The following is a 24,460-nucleotide window of genomic DNA, read 5'->3' on the forward strand; positions in this document are numbered from 1 at the left end:
CTTTTTTGGCAAGAACACCACCGCACTGATGTGCGCCTCTCCGTGCATCACGTCGGGAGTCCGATGTCCATTTGTTCTTATTTATTTATTGTCCATTTGTCCCAAAGTTGGTGATGCTGGCTTTGATCGTTTGATTAAGGTGGTGTCTGACATGTGTTTCCTCTGTGAGGTTATTCTTTTCCTTTGTAATTAATAAGTGCTCTGTAGGGAGAGGCTTTGAAGTTACATAAATGCCCTGTTTCTCATCAAACTTGCACCCATGATTCATGGCAGGCATTGACGATTATCGACCTCCATCATTCCTTTATTAGTTTCTGCTACTGAGATTTAGCTTTTGGGAAACCTTACTTGTGTCTCCCAGCTCATTACTCTTAGTGAAGAGCAGAATGGACATCGTGGCAAGTCAAGTCTGTGCACTGATGACACAGATGAAAAAGATGATGATAGAGGACAGAAGCTAAAAACCAGTCTACAAATAGTGTTCCTGAAGAAGAGACCACACAACCAATAAAAACGGCAATGGGCAATAAGAAAGTGAAACTGGACTTTAAAAACAAAAACTAGGGGGCTTCCCTGGTGGCACAGTGGTCGAGAGTCCGCCTGCCGATGCAGGGGACACGGGTTCCTGCCCCGGTCCGGGAAGATCCCACATGCCGCGGAGCGGCTGGGCCCGTGAGCCATGGCCGCTGAGCCTGCGCGTCCCGAGCCTGTGCTCCGCAACGGGAGAGGCCACAGCAGTGAGAGGCCCGCGTACCATAAAAAAAAAAAAAAACAACTAGGGACTTCCCTGGCAGTCCAGTGGTTAAGACTCCACACTTCCACTGCAGGGGGCATGGGTTCCATCCCTGGTCGGGGAACTAAGGTCCCACATGCTGCACGGCATGTCCAAAAAATAAAAAACAAGTAAATAAATAAAAACCCTCAAGCGTATAGCTTGAAAGCACTCACCTGAATTCTACAAAGTAAATGAAAGTTGACATTTACCTAGACACGTCCTTGCGACAGTCTGAACTGTAAGGGTTTAATTTTTTTTTTTTTCCTACAAGCATCTATGCAGGAAGGAAAAGGCCAGTGTCAAAGGAACAAAAATAAAGGTAAACTCAGGATTCTCTTTGGCTGCCTTTAATGCCAGCAAACAGTAGAAAAGGGAGAGTCTTGATAAGGAAAGATTTATACCAAGAATTTTGTGCCCAGTCCAATTTGCAAAGACCTCAGAAATGTCCCACTGCTTCCAGGAAGGACCTAAAGCACCTTCTAATTCCTTGCAGCGTTTTCTCTCTGCTGCTGCCCTACAGAGACCCTGGTTTATCTTCACATCTTTCAGAGCCTTCAGCTTACTGCTTGCTGCCTGTGAGGAGCTCAGAGAATATTTGTTAGTACGTTAATATAGACTCTCATCCTGTCATTTTCTTCTCTGCGCTCCAGTCCACTGGCTTCCTGGGGGTTCCTCAAACACGCGGAGCATCCTGCCCACCTCGGAGCCAGTGCGCTGGGTGCCTTCTGCCAAAACACCCTTCCCTCTCATGCCCACACATCTCACTCCACTGCCTTCGTGTATTCATTCAAAAGTCATTTTCTCATTGAGGCCTTCCCTGGTCAGCGTGTGTAACTTACAAGCCACGCCTGCCTCGCTTCTTATCTGCTGTCCCTGACTTGATTTTTCTCCTTAACATTTATCACTATCTAATATGTTATTTATTTATTTATTTGGCTTATTGTCTGTCTGTCTGTCCAATTAGAATGTACCTAACGCAAGGATAGGTATTTTTGTCTGAAAAGACAAGATTCTCTAGTGCGTTCACGAGACTGTGCCTGGCACATAGTTGTTGCAGCATAAATACCTGTGATCCGTATTTTCTGCAGGGCCAATTAGATCAGCAATCAGCCATGTCGTCAGAGACCCAGGTTCTTTCCACCTCTGCTTGTTGGCCTCCAGCCCTTTGACTGCCCAACTCGGTCCCTGCTGTGTAGACAGTCTCCACAAACATCTGCCCAATAAATAAAAGTGTGAATTTCCATTTCTCTCGAAAATTCTGTATAGGAGACGTATGTTCAAATTTCCTTTCTTTAATAGGATACGATGACAGAATTGGCAAAGAGCTTACATTTCGCCTTTAAAGTAGTATTTGTTAGAGAGTGGTGTGTGTGTGCACACAGAGAGAATTGGGAGTTTTTTCCCTCAACTTTAATTAAGTTCCTGTTTGCCCCTGCTTATATTATAAATCCACCGCTATGATTGGACTGGTATTTTAGGAACAAACCAGTTTCCTTTTTCCCCCAAGTCCTGCATTTGAGCACCTAATCTCTTGAAAAAACAGTTCTGGCCCACTAAAAGAGAAGGTTTTCTCAATCACTAAACAAACGATTGATTGTGGATGGAGCATTTTTTTAAATTAATTTATTTTTTATTTTTGGCTGTGTTGGGTCTTCGTTTCTGTGCGAGGGCTTTCTCTAGTTGTGGCAAGCGGGGGCCACTCTTCATCGCGGTGCGCGGGCCTCTCACCGTCGGGGCCTCTCACCATCGCGGCCTCTCTTGTTGCGGAGCACAGGCTCCAGATGCGCAGGCTCAGTAGTTGTGGCTCACGGGCCCAGTTGCTTCGCGGCATGTGGGATCTTCCTAGACCAGGGCTCGAACCCGTGTCCCTTGCATTGGCAGGCGGATTCTCAACCACTGTGCCACCAGGGAAGCCCCGAGCATATTTCTTAAACATATAAAGTCAGGTACAGTTAGCAACCCGGTGCACCTCTGAGGATCTTTTCTGGGCAGCCTGTTGGGTGGTCTGTGTCTGCTTTGTAGGTGATCCCACAGAATTAAGGCTCCTCTTTGCCTGATCTAAAAAACGTTATCCTTCTTATCGCTGAAATTCAGATCAGGAAGAAAAGGAGGTAGTGAATTAACACTTGGGGCAAGAGGCTTTGTGAAGACCTCAAGCCAGTTACTGAGAGAAGCAGGTGGTGGAGAGTGGCAGGGCCTCATGGAAGGACGGTTTGTGGAAAGGTGGCTGGTCCATCTGTGGTGGTGCGTGGGCTTTACTTAGAACTTGGAAGAAAATCATGAACAGTAGAAGAGAGGATGAATTGCTTCCTCAGGACCAGGAGTTTCAGGGAGAACTTTGGCTTGGACCAACCCTAGAAACAGACCAAAACAGACAAGAAACACTTGAGCTGGGAAAGGGGTGGGTCTGCCTGATGGGCTGGAAGGATTCAGGTCCAAGGTGGCTCTGAGATGCTCTTCTTTGGATAAAACTGGACTCGGCTACCTTGCCCAGGGAACACCTGTACTCTGGGTTGGGCGTGCTCTTTGCACTGCAGAGCAAGCTGTCCACTGAGAGGTGTGTGTTGGTTCTCAACATTCCTGCCCTTGGCCTGGGTTTATGCTGTGGACATCCTGCCCCTGGGGACAGCGAAGGAGCAAAAAGAGCGCGAACTTTTCTTGGGAGGGTAGCCTCCTAGGAGAGCTTTGCCTGAGTCAGCCCTAAAGGGAGTGATTTTTGCTAATCAGTCCCAGAGGCCTCATCCTCCCAGGCTGACCAAGGAAAAGTCTACCTTCCTTTTGCTTTCTGAGAACCCACCACCTTCCAGTCCATTTTCTGGAAAATGACGCCACCTAATGGGAACCAATACTAATAACTCATGGAGTGTTAAAGTGAGGAGACCTGCATTTTAAATATAACTCACACATTTCTGCTTTGTACTTGACTGTCCACCCATTCGGTGCTGTTTGCCAGTTTCTTTGTTTTTTTCTTTTTAAAAATTTTATTGCAAAATTCTCCGACCACATACAAAACCAGACAGTACAAAGAAATCCCATGTACCCATCTCCTAGCCTTAACAACCGTCAGTATTTTGCTGTGTTTATTTCCTCTATCTTCCCAACACCCCTTCCCTTGTTTTTTCTTTTATTTTTTTTGAATTTTTGAATTTTATTTTTATATACAGCAGGTTCTTATTAGTTATCCATTTTATACACATCAGTGTATACATGTCAATCCCAATCTCCCAATTCATCACACCACCACCACCACCCCCTGCCGCTTTCCCCCGTTGGTGTCCATACATTTGTTCTCTACATCTGTGTCTCAATTTCTGCCCCGCAAACCAGTTCATCTGTACCATATGTCTAGGTTCCACATATATGCATTAATATACGATATTTGTTTTTCTATTTCTGACTTACATCACTCTGTATGACAGTCACTAGGTCCATCCACGTCTCTACAAATGACCCAATTTCATTTCTTTTTATGGCTGAATAATATTCCATTTTATATATGTACCACATCTTCTTTATCCATTCGTCTGTCAATGGGCATAGAGCTTGCTTCCATGACCTGGCTCTTGTAAATAGTGCTGTAATGAACATTGGGGTGCATGTGTCTTTTTGAATTATGGTTTTCTCTGGGTATATGCCCAGTAGTGGGATTGCTGGGTCATATGGTAATTCTATTTTTAGTTTTTTAAGGAACCTCCATACTGTTCTCCATACTGGCTGTATCAATTTACATTCCCACCAACAGTGAAATTCAGAGGGTTCCCTTTTCTGCACACCCTGTCCAGCATTTGTTGTGTGTAGATTTTCTGATGATGCCCATTCTAACTGGTGTGAGATGATACCTCACTGTAGTTTCGATTTGCATTTCTCTAATAATTAGTGATCTTGAGCAGCTTTTCATGTGCTTCTTAGCCATCTGTATGTCTTCTTTGCAGAAATATCTATTGGGGTCTTTTGCCCATTTTTGGATTGGGTTGTTTGTTTTTTTAATATCGAGCTGTGTGAGCTGTTTATATATTTTGGAGATTAATCCTTTGTCCATTGATTCGTTTGCAAATATTTTCTCCCATTCTGAAGGTTGTCTTTTCGTCTTGTTTGTAGTTTGCTTTGCAAAAGCTTTTAAGTTTCATTAGGTCCCATTTGTTTGTCTTTGTTTTTATTTCCATTACTCTAGGAGGTGGATCAAAAAAGATCTTGCTGTGATATATGTCATAGAGTGTTCTTCCTATGTTTTCCTCTAAGAGTTTTATAGTGTCAGGTCTTACATTTAGGTCTCTAATCCATTTTGAGTTTCTTTTTGTGTATGGTGTTAGAGAGTGTTCTAATTTCATTCTTTTACATGTAGCTGTCCAGTTTTCCCAGCACCACTTATTGAAGAGACTGTCTTTTCTCCATTGTGTATCCTTGCCTCCTTTGTCATACATTGGTTGACCATAGGTGCGTGGGTTTACCTCTGGGCTTTCTATCCTGTTCCATTGATCTATATTTCTGTTCTTGTGCCAGTACCATATTGTCTTGATTACTATAGCTTTGTAGTGTAGTCTGAAGTCAGGGAGTCCGATTCCTCCAGCTCCATTTTTTTCCCTCAAGACTGCTTTGGCTATTCAGGGTCTTTTGTGCCACCATACAAATTTTAAGATTTTTTGGTTCTAGTTCTGTAAAAAATGCCATTGGTAATCTCATAGGGATTGCACTGAATCTGTAGATCGCTTTGGGTAGTATAGTCATTTTCACAATATTGATTCTTCCAATCCAAGAACATGGTACATCTCTCCATCTGTTTGTAGCATCTTTAATTTTTTTCATCAGTGTCTCATGGTTTTCTGCATACAGGTCTTTTGTCTCCCTAGGTAGGTTTATTCCTTAGGTATTTTATTCTTTTTGTTGCATTTGTGAATGGGAGTGTTTCTTTAATTTCTCTTTCAGATTTTTCATCATTAGTGTACAGGAATGCAAGAGATTTCTGTGCATTCATTTTGTATCCTGCAACTTTACCAAAGTCATTGATTAGCTCTAGTAGTTTTGTGGTGGTATCTTCAGGATTCTGTACGTGTAGTATCATGTCATCTGCAAACAGTGACAGTTTTACTCCTTCTTTTCCAATTTGTATTCCTTTCCTTTCTTTTTCTTCTCTGATTGCCATGGCTAGGACTTCCAAAACTATGTTGAATAATAGTGGTGAGACTGGACATCCTTTTCTTGTTCGTGATCTTAGAGGAAATGCTTTCAGTTTTTCACCAGTAAGAATGATGTTTGCTGTAGGTTTGTCATATATGGCCTTTATTATGGTGAGGTAGGTTCCCTCTGTGCCCACTTTCTGGAGAGTTTTTTTTATCATAAATGGGTGTTGAATTTTGTCCAAAGCTTTTTCTGCGTCTATTGAGATGATCATATGGTTTTTCTTCAATTTGTTAATATGGTGTATCACATGATTGATTTGCGTATATTGAAGAATCCTTGCATCCCTGGGATAAATCCCACTTGATCATGGTGTATGAAACCTTTTAATGTGTTGTTGGATTCTGTTTGCTAGTATTTTGTTGAGGATTTTTGCATCTATATTCAACAGTGATATTGGTCTGTAATTTTCTTTTTTTATGGTATCTTTGTCTGGTTTTGGTATCAGGGTGATGGTGGCCTCATAGAGTGAGTTTGGGAGTGTTCCTTCCTCTGCATTTTTTAGAAGAGTTTGAGAAAGAGGGGTGTTAGCTCTTCTCTAAATGTTTGATAGAATTCACCTGTGAAGCCATCTGGTCCTGGACTTTTGTTTGTTGGAAGATTTTTAATCACAGTTTCAATTTCATTACTTGTGATTGGTCTGTTCATATTTTCTATTTCTTCCTGGTTCAGTCTTGGAAGGTTATACCTTTCTAAGAATTGGTCCATTTCTTCCAGGTTATCCATTTTATTGGCATAGAGTTGCTTGTAATAGTGTCTTATGATGCTTTGTATTTCTGTGGTGTCTGTAACTTCTCTTTTTTCGTTTCTAATTTTATTGATTTGAGTCCTCTCCCTCTTTTTCTTGATGAGTCTGGCTAATGGTTTATCAGTCTTGTTTATCTTCCTGAAGAACCAGCTTTTAGTTTTATTGATCTTTGCTATTGTTTTCTTTGTTTCTATTTCATTTATTTCTCCTCTGATCTTTATGATTTCTTTCCTTCTGCTAACTTTGGGTTTTGTCTGTTCTTCTTTCTCTAGTTCCTTTAGGTGTAAGGTTAGATTGTTTATTTGAGGTTTTTCTTGTTTCTTTTTTTTTTTTTTTTCTTGTTTCTTGAGGTAGGCTTGTATTGCTATAAACTTCCCTCTTAGAACTGCTTTTGCTGCATCCCATAGGTTTTGGATTGTCGTGTTTTCATTGTCATTTGTCTCTAGGTATTTTTTGAGTTCCTCTTTGATTTCTTCAGTGATCTCTTGGTTATTTAGTAACATATGTTTAGCCTCCATGTGTTGGTGTTTTTTACATTTTTTTCCCTATAATTGATTTCTGATCTCATAGCATTGTGGTCATAAAAGATGCTTGATATGATTTCAGTTTTCTTAAATTTACTGAGGCTTGTTTTGTGACCCAAGATGTGATCTATCCTGGAGAATGTTCTGTGCGCACTTGAGAAGAAAGTGTAATCTGCTGTTTGGGGATGGAATGTCCTATAAATATCAATTAAATCTGTCTGGTCTATTGTGTCATTTAAAGCTTCTGTTTCCTTATTAATTTTCATTTTGGATGATCTGTCCATTGGTGTAAGTGAGGTATTAAAGTGCCCCACTGTTATTGTGTTTCTGTCGATTTCCTCTTTTAGAGCTGTTAGCTGTTGCCTTATGTATTGAGGTGCTCCTATGTTGGGTGCATATATATTTATAATTGTTATATCTTCTTCTTGGATTGATCCCTTGATCATTATGTAGTGTCCTTCCTTGTCTCTTGTAACATTATTTTAAAGTCTATTTTATCTGCTATGAGTATTGCTACTCCAGCTTTCTTTTGATTTCCATTAGCTTGGGATATCTTTTTCCATCCCCTCACTTTCAGTCTGTATGTGTCCCTAGGTCTGAAGTGGGTTTCTTGTAGACAGCTTATATATGGGTCTTGTTTTAGTATCCATTCAGCCAGTCTGTGTCTTTTGGTTGGAGCATTTAATCCATTCACGTTTAAGGTAATTATCCATATGTATGTTCCTGTTACCATTTTCTTAATTGTTTGGGGTTTGTTTTCGTAGGTCCTTTTCTTCTCTTGTGTTTCCCACTTAGAGAAGTTCCTTTAGCATTTGTTGTAGAGCTAGTTTGGTGGTGCTGAATTCTCTTAGCTTTTGCTTGTCTGTAAAGCTTTTGATTTCTCCATCAAATCTGAATGAGATCCTTGCCGGGTAGAGTAATCTTGGTTGTAGATTCTTCCCTTTCATCACTTTAAGTATATCATGCCACTCCCTTCTGGCTTGTAGAGTTTCTGCTGAGAAATCAGCTGTTAACCTTATGGGAGTTCCCTTGTATGTTATTTGTCATTTTTCCCTTGCTGCTTTCAATAATTTTTCTTTGTCCTTAATTTTTGCCAATTTGATTACTATGTGTCTCAGCGTGTTTCTCCTTGGGTTTATCCTGTATGAGATTCTCTGCACTTCCTGGACTTGGGTGGCTGTTTCCTTTCCCATGTTAGGGAAGTTTTCAACTATAATCTCTTCAAATATTTTCTCAGGTCCTTTCTCTCTTCTCCTTCTGGGACCCCTATAATGCAAATGTTGTTGCGTTTAATGTTGTCCCAGAGGTCTCTTAGGCTGTCTTCATTTCTTTTCATTCTTTTTCCTTTATTCTGTTCCACAGCAGTGAATTCCACCATTCTGTCTTCCGGGTCACTTATCAGTCCTTCAGCCTCGGTTTTCTGCTATTGATTCCTTCTAGTGTATTTTTCACTTCATTTATTATATTGTTCATCTCTGTTTCTTTGTTCTTTAATTCTTCTAGGTCTTTGTTAAGCATTTCTTGCATCTTCTCTATCTTTGCCTCCATTCTTTTTCCGAGGTCCTGGATCATCTTCACTATCATTATTCTGAATTCTTTTTCTGGAAGGTTGCCTATCTCCACTTCATTTAGTTGTTTTTCTGGGGTTTTATCTTGTTCCTTCATCTGGTACATAGCCCTCTCTCTGCCTTTTCATCTTGTCTATCTTTGTGTGAATGTGGTTTTTCTTCCACAGGCTGCAGGATTGTAGTTCTTCTTGCTTCTGCTGTCTGCCCTCTGGTGGATGAGGCTATCGAAGAGGGCTGTACATGTTTCCTGATGGGAGGGACTGGTGGTGGGTAGAACTGGGTGTTGCTCTGGTGGGCAGAGCTCAGTGAAACTTTAATCTGCTTGTCTGCTGATGGGTGGGGCTGAGTTTCCTCCCTGTTGGTTGTTTGACCTGAGGCGACCCAGCACTGGAGCCTACAGGCTCTTTGGTGAGGCTAATGGCAGACTCCAGGAGGGCTTATGTGAAGGAGTACTTCCCAGAACTTCTGCTGCCAGTGTCCTTGTTCCCACGGTGAGCCACAGCCACCCCCTGCCTCTGCAGGAGACCCTCCTACACTAGCAGGTAGGTCTGGTTCAGTCTCCTGTGGGGTCACTGCTCCTTCCCCGGGTCCCGATGCACACACTACTTTGTGTGTCCCCTCCAAGAGTGGAGTCTCTGTTTCCCCCAGTCCTGTCCAAGTCCTGCAATCAAATCCCGATAGCCTTCAAAGTCTGATTCTCTAGGAATTCCTCCTCCCGTTGCCGGACCCCCAGGTTGGGAAGCCTGACGTGGGGCTCAGAACCTTCACTCCAGTGGGTGGACTTCTGTGGTATAAATGTTCTCTAGTTTGTGAGTCACCCACCCAGCACTTATGGGATTTGATTTTACTGTGATTGCGCCCCTCCTACCGTCTCATTGTGGCTTCTACTTTGTCTTTGGATGTGGGGTATCTTTTTTGGTGAGTTCTAGTGTCTTCCTGTCGATGATTGTTCATCAGTTAGTTGTGATTCCTGTGCTCTCGCAAGAGGGAGTGAGCACATGTCCTTCTACTCCACCATCCTGAACCCGAGCCTTCCAGACCTTTAGTCCTGTTTGTCAGTTTCTGATGAAGCCAAACTCAAGAGCACATGGCCAGTCAGGATTCATAATACTATTAAGTATTTTAAGATGGCTCTGTGTACATATATCCAATCATCACATAGTACACAGTAAATATATAACAATCTTATTTGTCAGTTATACCTCAATAAAGCTGAAATTTTAAATTAAAAAAAAAAGATAGCTATAAATGATATAAATGAAAAACAGATGTACAAGAAGTCTAAATGAATGGAGATATGCCAAAATGATAATAGTGACTGGGTTAGGCTAGTGTGATTCTGGAGTTTTTTTGGCTTTTGTGTGTGTGTGTGTGATTGTGTTTTCTAAATGTTTTATAATATAGTTTGTATTTCTTTCTTAGGAAATTTGTGTTCTTCGTAAGTATAGTTTTAAGTAGGTAATAATTAAATTGGGAAATACAGAAAGGGAAATAAGAAGAACAAAACCACCTGTAGTCCCACCACTCAAATATACTTACTGTTTACTTGGTGTGCTTCTAGTCTTTTTGTTTGTTTGTTTGTTTTTTCCTCCACTGCGCTGCACTGCTGGTGGGATGAGATCTTAGTTCCCCAACCAGGGGTTGAACCCCAGCCCATGGTAGTGAAGCACTGAGTCCTAACCACTGGACCACCAGGGAACTGCCTCTAGTCTTTTTTTTAAATCATAGAATTTATGTGTTTTTTTAAAATTGTGATCATTTTGTGTAATTCTTTTTATCATTTACTGTCACTTTAGTAATAATTCTATTCCTTTTATGATACTAAAAATCACCCTTTAGACAAAGCTGTTTCCGGGAAACCTCAGTGCATCATTGAGTTGCATCAGGATCCTAGAAATGTGACCTTAAAATAATTTTTTTGTACTCTTATTTGTGTGATATGTTCATGTACGTGGAGACCTCTTCAAAAGCCAGTGAGGGAACAGGTGAAAACAGTAAGAAGAAAAGAATTTTAGAATTTATTGTGCAACGTCAAATGAGCCCACTAAGGGTGGTGATAGGAAGTTGTTCAAGGTGAGGTACCAGCAGGGTCCAGCCGTGTGCCAGCGCCACCTAGTGGTTTTGGTTATGAACCATCTGCATTCTTGGTCTCACTTCTGTGAGTTTGAGAGCTGGACCCCTGGGTTCTAGGCCTTGCTCCAGGACTCTGCCTCTCATCTCTGCTTAGCCTGCTGAAAATGGAGCAAGATTACTGTCAGCACACGAGCGCCTAGGAGATGTACATATAGTTGCTTGCATGATGAGTACCCAAGGGGCACTGAGTAAAAGGCTGAAGGGCTCAGGAATCTATGAAACGAAACATTCAACTGGGAAGACAGAAGTTTGGAAATCTGGCCCGTGAGATGCCACCAAATCATCATCCTGTTTACGAATCTCTTTTTTAATAACTCTCTTCTCCACTTGTAACTCATTTACCTTATTATCCAAAAAAATGTGTGTCAGTCCTTTCTCTGACAGATGTTTTGATTAGGCTGTTGAGGTGCCAGGAAGTGCAAGAGAAGACACCCTGGTTTGTTAGAGCCGTAAAGGGCTGATAGGAATCCAGTTCTACCACTTACTGGCCCTGTGGCTCAGGCTAAGTCACTTAATCTTTCCCCACTCAGTTTCCTCATTCCTCAAATGAAGATAATCATAGCTTTTTTGCTAGGTTATAATAAGGATGATAGCCATTTTTATAATAAAAATCTTTATTGTTAAGTCAGGTTATGTCAAGGCAATTAAAAATTAATTCCGTTTAGTAATTCCAGGACACACAGGTTTTTCCGTTTTTTAACGTTTCTGAAGCAGGATGTGTTGGTGACGTGCCAGTGTTTTTGCTTTCTTAACAGTTACGTAAAATGTACTCCTTACACTCTCTGGTATTGTAAATGAAATGTGATAATTAAGTCAGCAGAGCGTTTGAGACTCTCCAGGGAGAACTGTTTTAAGTGCTCTTGGTGGTATCTGTAAACCCTGAACGTGACAACTGGTTATATGAGGTCTGATGGTGACAGTTCCCTCACTGCTCTGTTACCAGTCTCAGATGTGAACCTATGAGCTACCCTTTCTAGGAGTACTCTTCGAGGGCTGAATGGGTTGTTTCATGGAAAATACCTGGTATCTATTCAACCAAGTACATAACAATAGGTTTTACAGGAATATCTTGTTGTATTGTACTTTACCGTGCTTCGCAGATATTACATTTTTTATGAATTGAAGGTTTATAGCAATCTTGCATCCAGCAAGTCTGTCGGCATCATTTTTCCAACAGCCTTTACTCACTTTGTGTCTCTGGGTCACATTTCAGTAATTCTCGCAATATTTCAAATTTATTCATTATTATTATAATTGTTATGCTGACCTGTGATCACTGATCTTTGATGTCACTATTGCAAAAAGATTACAACTCACTGAAGGCTCAGATGATAGCACCTTTTGACAAAGTATTTTTAATTAGGGTATGTGCATATTTTTTTGGACATAATGCCATTGCACACTTAACAGACTACAGTACAGTGTAAACATAACTTTTATACGCACTGGGAGGGACTTCCCTGCCGGTCCAGTGGTTAAGACTCTGCTCTTCCACTGTAGGGGGTGCAGATTCCATCCCTGGTCAGGGAACTAAGATCCCACATGCCGTGCAGCACAGCCAAAAAAAGAAAAAATTTCTTTTAAAAAAAAAAAACAGATGTATGCACCGGGAAACCAAAAAAGTGTGTGTGATTTGCTTTACTGCAAATAAAGCAGTAAACGGAACCTGCAGTAGCGCTGAGGTCTGCCCGTACTCTCCACCTCCTTGGCAACTGTCCCTAGTCTTTTTCTCTCTGTCTTTCAGTCTAATAAAGTTCCTGTTGTTCAGCACCCGCACCACATGCATCCTTTGACGCCCCTCATCACCTACAGCAACGACCACTTCTCCCCTGGCTCCCCTCCCACACACCTCTCCCCAGAGATCGATCCAAAGACAGGTGAGTCGGGGCCTGCTCAGGCTGGCCCAGCTCCACAGCTCCAGTGGGGGCGGGCTTTTCTTCTCGGGGAGTATTTCAGCCCTGGAGTCGGACAGACCTGGGTTCAAACCATGTCTCCAGCTCTCAGTTGTCTCTAACCCTGCCCACTAAGTTTAGCCTTTTCAGTTCGCTCATCAGTGCCTTACGTGTCCCTTCTGCATCGCTGGGTCATTGTGAGGATGAAAGGAGATTAAATGAGATGATGCACAGGGCCTGGCTCCACGGCATTTGGCGTTGCTCTGCCACTGCTGCTTCTACGTTAGAATGTCTTAAAACTTTAAGATTGGAATGACCTGGAAGGGGGAAAAAAAAATCTCCTTTCTCATTGACTTTGAAGTCTAGCCGGCTGCAGGCTGCGCCTCCTTAAACCAAAACCTAGGCCCCAGACTGAACATATGGAAGTAAACAGTCTAGCCAGACGTAAGTATAGCTATAAAGCAGTAGACTGAGTTGGCTTCTTGTTTTTAACTTGCTCACCAAACGCCATCCCAGAGGGAGCCAGAGTCTTCATAGAATTCCCATAGCGTTTCCATGGGTCAGAGCATTTTTGGAGCTTCTCTTGAGACATCACAGCTACTACGAGTTACAGATAATAAGGAGGACAAATGTGGAACAGAGATCCAAAGCTTATCTTTCCATGAATGAGGCAGCTTTTCTAGCTGATGACTCTGGGGATATCTTGGGTCTCTCAGTCCAAAATTTCCTGCCTGTGTCTTGGACGACTCCTGTATGAGCAGCTGGAAGTTACTGGTGACAGAGGACAGAGATAATAAAAGAAAGGGCCTTCCAAGCTCCAGGGCACCTGGGAATATAGGGCAAGGAACCTCCTGTTTGATATTATTTTAAGGTGTTAATGTAGGGCCAAGGAATTGTCTGACACATCTCTCTTTGGAAGCAGGAATCCCCCGGCCCCCTCACCCATCTGAGCTGTCTCCGTATTACCCACTGTCTCCCGGAGCTGTGGGGCAAATCCCCCATCCCCTCGGCTGGCTCGTCCCACAGTAAGGAAACTTACAGCCTTTCTTACCCTCCCTCCTTCCTTCTGCTGAGTTCTAACTTCTGTACCTCCAGCCGGTCCTGGTGGTCTGTATACAGACGCCCCTCTTCCCCCACGTAGAGCCCTCTCACCAAAGCCCAGGACTCAGACCTCCCTGCTCTCCCCAGCGCAGTGTCCGCCCAACTCTTCCTTCCTACTTCCTGCCTTTACTTATCATCCTTTCTTCCCAACCACCTCTCCTTCCCTGTCCCGAACATTCCCATTTTAGCCAAATTGCTAACCAGATTTCCTTGCTCCTGGCCCTTATAGGCAAGGACAGCCCATGTACTCCCTTCCTCCCGGCGGCTTCCGGCACCCCTACCCTGCGCTCGCCATGAATGCCTCAATGTCCAGGTGAGTCCTGGGACTGGAGCTGTGAGCAGGAAGTGGCAGTGCAGGGAATGGTTGTCTACCAGCATCCCTGCCATTTCTGACCGTTACACAGCTTTCTCTTGGCAGTAAGCGAGGAGGCAGGTGCTCACCTTTCCTCCCGCCTCTCTGATAAGGTGGGGATGGAGACCATAGGCTCAGCCCACTCTTGCCCCATCTCTCTAAGAGAAGCATTTCAAAGCCCTCACACTCAACCCTCCTGCATGTCCCCTCACGGGCTGGGCTGGGCTTTGTGGCACTGAAGCATTTTGAGTACATCACTCTGAAGCTGGGAGATTAATTGTTCCTGCAATGATGTCAGGAGAGGGGAACAGCGAAAGGGGATTTCTGTCTCAGTAGCCGATCTACCTGACAGTGGTACCGCCAATGACAAAAGAAGTGCAACCCACAGCCTGAGCCCTTCTTTCCCCCCTGTGTACTCTGGCCTCAGACCCGCTGCATCTTCTTTTGTGTTTTTCATCCTACCTGCTTTCAGCACCAGATATAGGAAACCTGCATGCTTGTGGGGGAAGGGAGGTTTGTTGGGTGTTTCCCAAACCGGTTCTGTCGAGGTCAGTTCATGGCCTTCCGTTGCTCCAACACTGCCCCAGCAGAGGTGTTTACACACCTCCGCCATCAAGACTGGGGGCCTGCCACATCCTCTGTGGGTGACAAGCATTCTGCCTGAATCCCTCTGTTGTCTTTGTTTCCATCTGGTACATAGCCTGGTTTCCAGTCGGTTCTCCCCTCACATGGTGGCTCCGGCCCATCCTGGTCTGCCCACCTCAGGGATCCCCCACCCCGCTATCGTCTCCCCCATCGTCAAGCAGGAACCAACGCCCCCCAGCCTGAGCCCGGCCGTGATCGCGTGAGTAACAGGCAGCCTGAGGGGGGGTGGCCAGTCTCTGAGCAGCGAGTACCATTGGTTGCTTTCTTGGGGACATACAGCTGGCAGCCCGGCAGCTTCCTCAACTACACCCTCTCCCTTGGGAACTGTTCCCTTTGACCCCTGGAGTTCCCATCCTCTCAGAGACACCGTGCATCTCTTCTCCCATTAAGGAAGGTTTTACAACCAGGACTTTGAGGCTGAAAGAGAACCTGAGAGAGCTTTTAGCTTCCTTCTCCCCCTTCCACCCCGCCCCCCATACACTCGAAAATTGTAAGGCCCCAGAAAGGAGAATATTCTCAAGGTCACATGGCTGACCGGTGGCAGAGCTGCGCCCAGCACCAAGGCCTGTGCTTTGTCCACTGTGCCATAAAGACAGCAGGAAAGCCAAAGTCGGTCGGTGCCTCATAGCCGAGGAGACCTCCTCTCTCCGTTTCTGCCTAAAGTGCCCTGCCCCCTCCTCTTTCTCACCTGCGGCCAGTGCGTCCCAGCTCTCACCACCACCCTCTGTTCCATTGTCAGGAAGTTGTCCTTTCCTGGAATATGGCCGGAGGTCTGTCAGAGGCTAGGAGCTAGGTGCTCAGGCTCTGAAAGCAACCCCGGGCAACTTACATTATCGTCCAAGCAACAGCATCTCCCCTCCCCAGAGGCAGACAGCCCTTAGCCTCCTAGAGAGATGACAGCTGCTAACCTACAGCCTTATGACTTCCCAGGAAATCACCCGTCACAGTGAAAAAAGAGGAAGAAAAGAAACCCCACGTGAAGAAGCCTCTTAATGCCTTCATGTTATATATGAAGGAGATGAGGGCCAAGGTGGTGGCCGAGTGCACCCTGAAGGAAAGTGCAGCCATTAACCAGATCCTGGGGAGAAAGGTAAGGCCTGCCCTTGGGCTCTAGGCTGTGCGGCTCAGCGTCCCCCACGCTCACCGCTCTGTCGTCGCTGGTCCTCTCTCCCGCAGTGGCACAACCTGTCCCGAGAAGAACAGGCCAAGTACTATGAACTGGCCCGGAAGGAGCGGCAGCTTCACTCTCAGCTCTACCCAACCTGGTCAGCCCGAGACAACTACGTACGTGCCCATCAGACACCAGGAGCAGCCTCTGCGAGAGGAAGAGGGGCAAAGGAAGCTGACTCCATTGATAGAGGACCCTGTCAACGGAGTCAGCTTCCAGGGAGGCCAGGGAGAAGTCTGTATTTCTCTAGAAATAAGGAAGACATTTTAGTTCTCAGGAGGGCAACAAGGCCATGGTTTGGTATCCTGGAGACAGAATCAAATTTGTGCCTGTCCATTGGAAATGGACTCAGCCTTTAATTCCAGAATTCAGGGTGCAGTGTGAGCTGTGTGCTAGCTCTGTGGTCAGTGTCTCTAGCCAAGGGTCGCCAGCCTGGGGCTCAGAGACCAATGCGTAAGCCGCTGCCTGCGTTTCTGATGACTCCCTGAAACTGGGAAGGTTTTTGTATGTATGTTGTTGCTTGCTTTTTTGGTGCCAAAAGGCACAAAAAAAGTTTTTTGGGGTTTATTTGGGTTTTTTTCCCCAATTGAACCCACGCCCTCGGCAGTGAAAGCACAGAGTCCTAACCACTGGACAGCTGGGGAATTCCCAGCTGCATTAGATTTTCAGTGAGACCTGGGACCCCTCAGAAAAGATCAGGAACCTTACACAGTTCTAGGAAGAGAAATGGAAAAATCAGCCTGAAGGGCAGGAAAAGAATGAGGCCTTCCGAGAAAGCCAGGCCACCGGAGCTGGAGGGAAGGGATCCAGTGGGGGAGGGAAGCAGTGTTCCAGGAAGGCTCACTGTGCCACCTGGTGAGGCTGCTGCGGGGAGTGTGATCTGGGTGCCCAGTGCAGGAAGTATCCTGTCTCCCCGCTTCATAGCTGGGAGTCCCCCAGAAAAGCCGGTTATTCTGTGCCTGGTTACCTCTTCCTTTGACTGTATCTTTCAGGGTAAGAAAAAGAAGAGGAAGCGAGAAAAGCAGCTGTCCCAGACCCAGTCCCAGCAGCAAGTCCAGGAGGCAGACGGTGAGTGGACAGGAGGGCCCTGCATCTTTACTTCCTTTTCCCTGTCCCAGCTACACCCGCCGGTACTTTGTACCCGGGACTCTGACGGACACGGTGACAATGCCGTATGATAGCTGCTATGTTCAAGGCCTTATGTACACTCAGGGGGCTGTTATTATTATCCCCTTTTTGGAGATGGTCTGTTAAGAGGCTCGAAGAAGTGAAGGGATTTTTCCAGTCACTCTGCTTGTTAAATGGTCCGGCACTTTGTCACTTGGAAGGCTCTTTCCAATTCAGTTGAGTTGTGTCTTATTTGAGGGTTAGGTTCTAAAATCAGTGCATAAGGTAAAAACTGAATGTCCCTGAAATGATCCTTGAAATTCCCTTAGGAAGGCAGCCCATTAGGGATGGACATATCACCTATCCGTGAATCCAATAGAATCAGGTTTTCTTCCAATGTTTGTTTGGTCGAATAACAGAAATAATTGTTCACTTGGATTGGGGGTGCCCCCTTTGTGCCACAAATATGTACTGTATCTTTTTACAGCAGAATCACACCCAGCAGAGAGATGCTCACACGGTGACCAGTATTTCAGTCAAGCCTCCCATCTCATGCTCACTCCAGGACAAGTGCAGAACTTTAGTTCCATCTGTAGTGCTTTTTTTAGGCGGGGGGCGGGGGGAGCTGCACCACCCAGCTTGTGGGATCTTAGTTCCCTGACCAGGGATCAAACCCAGGGCCACAGCAGTGAAAGCGCCAAGTCCTGACCCCTGGACTGCCAGGGAAGTCCCCTAAAGTGCTTTTTATCACCTTGCTTTTCTTTTCATCTCCTTTCCTACCTTTCTAATATCTGTATAATTTGCATATTCATCTCCATAGGAGTCCATGTAAGTTAACTATGTATATGATGCAAAATCCACTGTATACCACGTTGCTTAGCAGGTGCTGTACTATCTCTGACAGCACCATAAACCAAAGATCTTAAAGCAAATTGAGTGGAGATCCATCCCCAGAATGATGAGATTTCAGCAGGAAGATGAAGATGTGATAGGCTGAGCTACTTTCCTTCCAGGCAGGTTCTGAATGAGTCGTTGGCGTTTGGGCATTGCCCCTTGTCTGTGCTCTAGGTGTCTTGAAAGCCACAGCCATCACTTCAGGTTCTCACTTCCCTCCCTGTACGCATTCTTGTTTCCGGAGTTGATGTGTGCAGCTGGGCTTCCTCGGCAACCTCCGCCTCCCACCGCGCTCCTAGCTGCTAACTCTTCCGTGTGGTTTTTTTATTTCCCCTAGGTGCTCTGGCCTCCAAAAGCAAGAAGCCATGTGTCCAGTACCTGCCCCCTGAGAAGCCCTGTGACAGTCCTGCCTCCTCCCACGGCAGCATGCTGGACTCGCCGGCCACACCCTCCACGGCCTTGGCCTCCCCAGCTGCCCCGGCCGCCACCCACTCAGAGCAAGCCCAGCCCCTCTCCCTCACCACCAAGCCAGAGACCCGGGCCCAGCTGGCTCTCCACTCGGCTACCTTCCTGTCAGCGAAGGCTGCCGCCACCTCCTCTGGCCAGATGGGCAGCCAGCCCCCCGTCCTGTCCCGGCCCCTCCCCCTGGGGTCCGTGCCCACAGCTCTGCTGACGTCCCCCCCTTCCTTCCCAGCCACTCTCCATGCCCACCAGGCCCTCCCCGTGCTCCAGGCCCAGCCTCTTTCCTTGGTCACCAAGTCTGCCCACTAAGCTGCCCACTGACCTATGCAGGCTGTCACGTGACTCATCGAGTAGTAATGATGCAGAAGAAGAAGAAGAAGAAAAAAAGGAAACTTTATTGGTCAATATTTGACCACTCTGGACTGTTCTGTAAAGTGACTGGTAACAGCAGCACTTTACATTTTGTAGATGTAACCAGTAGCTGATCTTAAGGCTTTTTTAAAAAACAAAACAAAACAAAACAAAAATCTTTAAAAAACAAGAACTGAAAAGTAGTGTGTTATTCTTCCTGTATGTGCAGCGGTGGATGGACCTGGGCAGAAGGCACCTCTGTCTCTACCTCCTGGACTCTCTGCCCTCCTGCCTCTTCCCATCACCCCCCGCGTCCCGGCTTCCCCCGCCCAGCCTGCATGTTGGCCGTTGCTGCCATTTCTAGCCCGCAGCCTCTTCATCTACATCCCATTCCTGGACATTCCCTTTTACCTGGCCCACATTTTTCTCCTTTGCTCAGCTCCGTGGGTTCTTGCCTTCACCTTCGTCCTCTGCCCAGTGTAAGGCTGTCACCATGTGAGAAGACACCTCGGCCTCGTTTGTCTCCACCAGCATCCCTTTTCCCTCCGTGGCCCTAATGCCCCAGTCTCCAGCTTTTGGTGGGGGAAGAGGTCTTCTGCAGTGGTTCTTCCCCGCATTTAAAGGGATTCAAGGTGCCTGCCACTTCCTCAGTGAAGAAGCCTGTGTACCACCCCCTTACCAGTCGAGATGTCCCCTCACAGCCCCAGAGTGGCAGACAGGACCTGGCTCCGAGGTCTGGCTCCTGTCACCCAGGTCCGTGCTAGCACAATCTGCCAAAGCTCTGAAGACCCTCCTCCCTCCCCCATCGCCTCACATGCTTCTTCTGTGTGTATTTCTTTTCATTTTTATGGGGTTTTTTGGAGCAATTTAAACTCCCAGTTGTTTATTTTCACAAAAGAAAATAAAATTGCAGTTGCAAGACCTTTTCTGAGTATTTTAGTCCTTTTCTTGAATCAAGCCCCCTTCTTCACACCAAGCCCTGTGTGAGATTTTTGCAGACATGCAAAGGAGGAATGCTGCTTATTGGAAGGGGATATAAATCATGCCTGACACGACTAGAAAAATTCAACCCAGTTTCCAGCCTCGAATGTACACAGACCGCTCAGTATAGATAACTGAGATACAAAGGGATGAATCTTTTTATTTTCCTTTGTCTTCTTGTAATTGCCAAGATAGGAGAGGTATCCTTGGATTGCTTTGCATGTATCTAGCACTGCAATAAATTTTTTTTGTTGTTATGGTGTTATCGAGGTATAATTCACATAACATACAATTCACCCATTTAAAGTGTACAATTTGGGACTCCGCTGGTGGTGCAGTGGTTAAGAATCCGCCTGCTAAGGCAGGGGACGCGGGTTCAGTCCCTGGTCCAGGAAGATCCCATATGTTGCGGAGCAACTAAGCCCATGCGCCACAACTACTGAGCGCGCGTGCCACAACTACTGAAGCCCGCGCTGCTAGAGACCGTGCTCCACAACAAGAGAAGCCACTGCAGTGAGAAGCGTGCGCACCACAACAAAGAGCAGCCCCCGGCTCACCGCAGCTAGAGAAAGCCTGCGTGCAGCAACGAAGACCCAGCGAAGACAAAAAAAAAAAAGCACAACACATGAAGTGTACAGTGGTTTTGACTGTGTTCAAAGTTGTGTACCCATCATCACACTGGACTTCAGAACATTTTCATTACTTCAAAAAGAATCCCGGGGCTTCCCTGGTGGCGCAGTGGTTGAGAGTCCGCCTGCCGATGCAGGGGACGCGGGTTTGTGCCCCGGTCCAGGAAGATCCCACATGCCGCGGAGCGGCTGCGCCCGTGGCCCATGGCCCGCTGAGCCTGCGCGTCCGAAGCCTATGCTCTGCGGCGGGAGAGCCACTGCAGTGAGAGGCCCGCGTACCGCAAAAAAAAAAAAAAGAATCCCCGTACCCTTTAGAACTTACCCTCCACTTCCTCCTTCTCACATCCCCATCCCCACCTCCAGCCCTAAACAACCATGAAGCTACTTTTTTTTTTTAACATCTTTATTGGAGTGTAATTGCTTTACAATGTTGTGTTAGTTTCTGCTGTAAAACAAAGTGAATCAGCTATACATATACATATATCCCCATATCTCTTCCCTCTGGCGTCTCCACCCTCCCACCCTCCCTATCCCACCCCTCTAGGTGGTCACAAAGCACCCAGCTGATCTCCCTGTGCTATGCAGCTGCTTCCCACTAGCTATCTATTTTGGTAGTGTATATATGTCAGTGCTACTCTCTCACTTCGTCCCAGCTTACCCTTCCCCCTCCCCGTGTCCTCAAGTCCATTTTCTACGTCCATGAATCTACTTTTTATCTCTGGCTTTGTTCTGGACATTTCGTTTAAATGGAATCATACACTATGTGGTCCTTTCTCACTGACTTCTTTCAACAGAGTATTCTCAAGATTCATCCATGTTGTAACCTGTATCGGCACATCATTCCCTTTTTTTTATTTTTTATGATGGTAAAATAGATAAATAACAAAATTCACCACTTTAACCATTTTTAGGTGTACAATTCAGTGGCTTTAATTACCTTCACAGTGTTGTGCAACCATCACCACTGTTTCCAAAACGTTTCATCACCCCAGAATCTCTATAACCATTAAGCAATAACTCCCTCATTCCCCTCCCTTCAGCTCCTAGTAACCTCTAATCTACTTTCTCTTTCAATGAATTTGCCTATTCTAAATATTCCATATAAATGGAATCATAAGACATTTGTCCTTTTGTGCCTGGCTTATTTAACTTAGCATGTTTTCAAGGTGCATTCATGTTGTATCAGAATTTCATTTTTTGCCCTGGACGCGCAGGTTCAGCGGCCATGGCTCACGGGCCCAGCCGCTCCGCGGCATGTGGTATCTTCCCGGACCGGGGCACGAACCCGTGTCCCATGCATCGGCAGGCGGACTCTCAACCACTGCGCCACCAGGGAAGTCCCTAGGATTTCATTTTTTTTAAGCCTTGTCTTCCTTTACCTTTTTTTGAGTACTTGCCAGATTTTTTTACCCTACTCAGACATACAGCTTTTTAAATTGTGGTAAATATAAAAAATATAAAATATATATATTATATATATAATATAATATATATATAAGTGGACAATCTAGTGGCATTAAGTACATTCACAATGTTGTGCAACCGTAACCACTAACAACTTCCAGAACCATTTCATCATCCCAAACAGAAACTCCAAACCTATTAAATATTAACTCCCCATTCCTCCCTCCCCCCAGACTTTAAGAACCTGCAATCTACTTTATAGCTTTATAAATGTGCCTATTTTAGGTACCTCATATAAGTAGAATACAGTACTTGTCCCTTCATGTCTGGCTTATTTCACTTAGCATAATGTTTTCAAGGTTCATCCATATTGTAGCTTGTGTTGATATCAGAACTTCATTCCTTTTTATGGCTCAATAATAGTCCATTGTATGTATAAACTACATTTTGTTTATTCATCTATTGATGAACACATGGGTTGTTTCCACACTTTGGCTATTGTGAATAATGTTGCTGTGAACTTTCACATACAAATATAACGTTTGGGGCTTCCCTGGTGGCGCAGTGGTTGAGAGTCCGCCTGCCGATGCAGGGGACGCGGGTTCGTGTCCCGGTCCGGGAAGATCCCACATGCCGCGGAGCGGCTGGGCCTGTGAGCCATGGCCGCTGAGCCTGCGCGTCCGGAGCCTGTGCTCTGCAACGGGAGAGGCCACAACAGTGAGAGGCCCGCGTACAGAAAAAAAAAATATATATATATATATACATATATATATATATATATATATATATATATATATATATATATATATATATATATATATATATATAAAACGTTTGAGTCCCTGTTTTCAATTCTTCGGGATTTATATGTAGAAGTGGGATTGCTGAGTCATATTGGTAATTCTATGTTTAACATTTTGAGGAATTTGCCAAACTCTTTTTCATAGCAGCTGCAACATTTTACATTCCAATCAGCAATGTTTGAGGGCTCCAATTTCTCCACATCCTCACCAACATATTATTTTCTTTTTTTTTTAAATACAGTTTTTAAAGGTTACACTCTATTTACAGTTATTACAAAATACTGGCTATATTCCCCATGTTGTACATTATATCTTTTAGCCTATCTTACACCCAGTAGTTTGTACCACCCACTCTCCCACTGGTAACCACTAGTTTGTTCTCTATATCTGTGAGTCTGCTTTTTTTGTTATATTCACTAGTTTGTTGTATTTTTTAGATTCCACATATAAGTGATGTCATTCAGTATTTGTCTTTATCTGTCTGACTTATTTCACTTAGCATAATGCCCTCCAAGTCCATCCACGTTGCTGCAAAAGACAAAATTTTGTGGGTTTTTTTATGTCTGAGTAGTTTTCCACCGTATATATACACCACATCTTCTTTACCCACTCATCTGTTGATGGGCATTCAGGTTGCTTTCATATCTTGGCGATTGTAAATAATGCTGCTATGAACATTGGGGTGCATGTGTCTTTTTGAATTAGCATTTATGTTTTTTTTTCAGATATATAGCCGGGAATGGAATTGCTGGGTCAATATGGTAGTTCTATTTTTAGTTTTTTGGGTTTTTTTTGCGGTATGTGGGCCTCTCACTGTTGTGGCCTCTCCCGTTGCGGAGCACAGGCTCCGGACGTGCAGGCTCAACGGCCATGGCTCGCGGGCCCAGCCGCTCTGCGGCATGTGGGATCTTCCCGGACCGGGGCGCGAACCTGTGTCCCTTGCATCGGCAGGCGGACTCTCAACCACTGCGCCACCAGGGAAGCCCTATTTTTAGTTTTTTGAGAAGCCTCCATACTGTTTTCCACAGTGGCTGCACAGATTTACGTTCCTACCAACAGTGTACAAGGGTTCCCTTTCCTCCACAGCCTCGCCAACATTTGTTATTCGTGTGTTTTTTGATGATAGCCATTATGGCAGGTGTGAGGTCATATCTCATTGTGGTTTTGATTTGCACTTCCCTGATGCATTTTCCTATTTTCTGTTTTTTTATCATAGCCATCCTAGTAGGTGTGGAGTGTGTCTCACTGTGATTTTGATTTGCATTTACCCAACTAATACTAATGATGTTGAACAACCATTCATATGTTTATTAGCCAGTTATCCCAGCACCATTTGTTGAAAAGACTAATCTTTCCCCCGTTGAACAGTCAGCACCCTTGTCAAAAATCAACTGACCATAAATATATAGGTTTATTTCCTGACCCTCAATTCTATTCCATTCATCCATATATCTTTATGCCTGTACCACACTGTCCTAATTACTATAATTTTGTAATAAGTTTTAAAATTGGGAAATGAGAGTCGTCTGATTTTGTTCGACTTTTTCAAACCTGTATTGGCTATTCTGGGTCTCTTTCATTTTCGTATAAATTTTAGTATCAGCTTGTCAATTTCTGCAAAGATACCACCTGGGATTTTTATAGGGATTGTGTTGGTAGATCAATTTGAGGAGCATAGACATTCTAACAATTATGTCTTCCAATCCATGAATATGGGATGTATTTCCATTTATTTAGGGCTTCTTTAG

At 44.8% G+C, this 24,460-nt stretch overlaps 1 protein-coding gene across 1 annotated transcript in view; it reads left to right on the top strand.

The window, feature by feature from the left end:
• TCF7L1 (transcription factor 7 like 1) overlaps positions 1-19,816 on the top strand; it is a gene marked incomplete at its 5' end in the record, with an annotated part of 160,009 nt that extends 140,193 nt beyond the window's left edge. The window contains 8 exons of the mRNA XM_082671873.1: positions 12,668-12,800; positions 13,738-13,840; positions 14,146-14,229; positions 14,969-15,112; positions 15,844-16,003; positions 16,090-16,197; positions 17,074-17,149; positions 18,420-19,816. Coding sequence (XP_082527999.1) covers positions 12,668-12,800; positions 13,738-13,840; positions 14,146-14,229; positions 14,969-15,112; positions 15,844-16,003; positions 16,090-16,197; positions 17,074-17,149; positions 18,420-18,853 — 1,242 coding nt within the window. The 3' untranslated portion in view covers positions 18,854-19,816. The remainder of the gene's footprint in view (positions 1-12,667; positions 12,801-13,737; positions 13,841-14,145; positions 14,230-14,968; positions 15,113-15,843; positions 16,004-16,089; positions 16,198-17,073; positions 17,150-18,419) is intronic.
• Positions 19,817-24,460: the final 4,644 nt, after the last annotated feature.

The sequence above is a fragment of the Grampus griseus genome (assembly GCF_964374135.1).
Source record: "Grampus griseus genome assembly, chromosome: 15".
Classification (NCBI taxonomy): domain Eukaryota; kingdom Metazoa; phylum Chordata; class Mammalia; order Artiodactyla; family Delphinidae; genus Grampus; species Grampus griseus.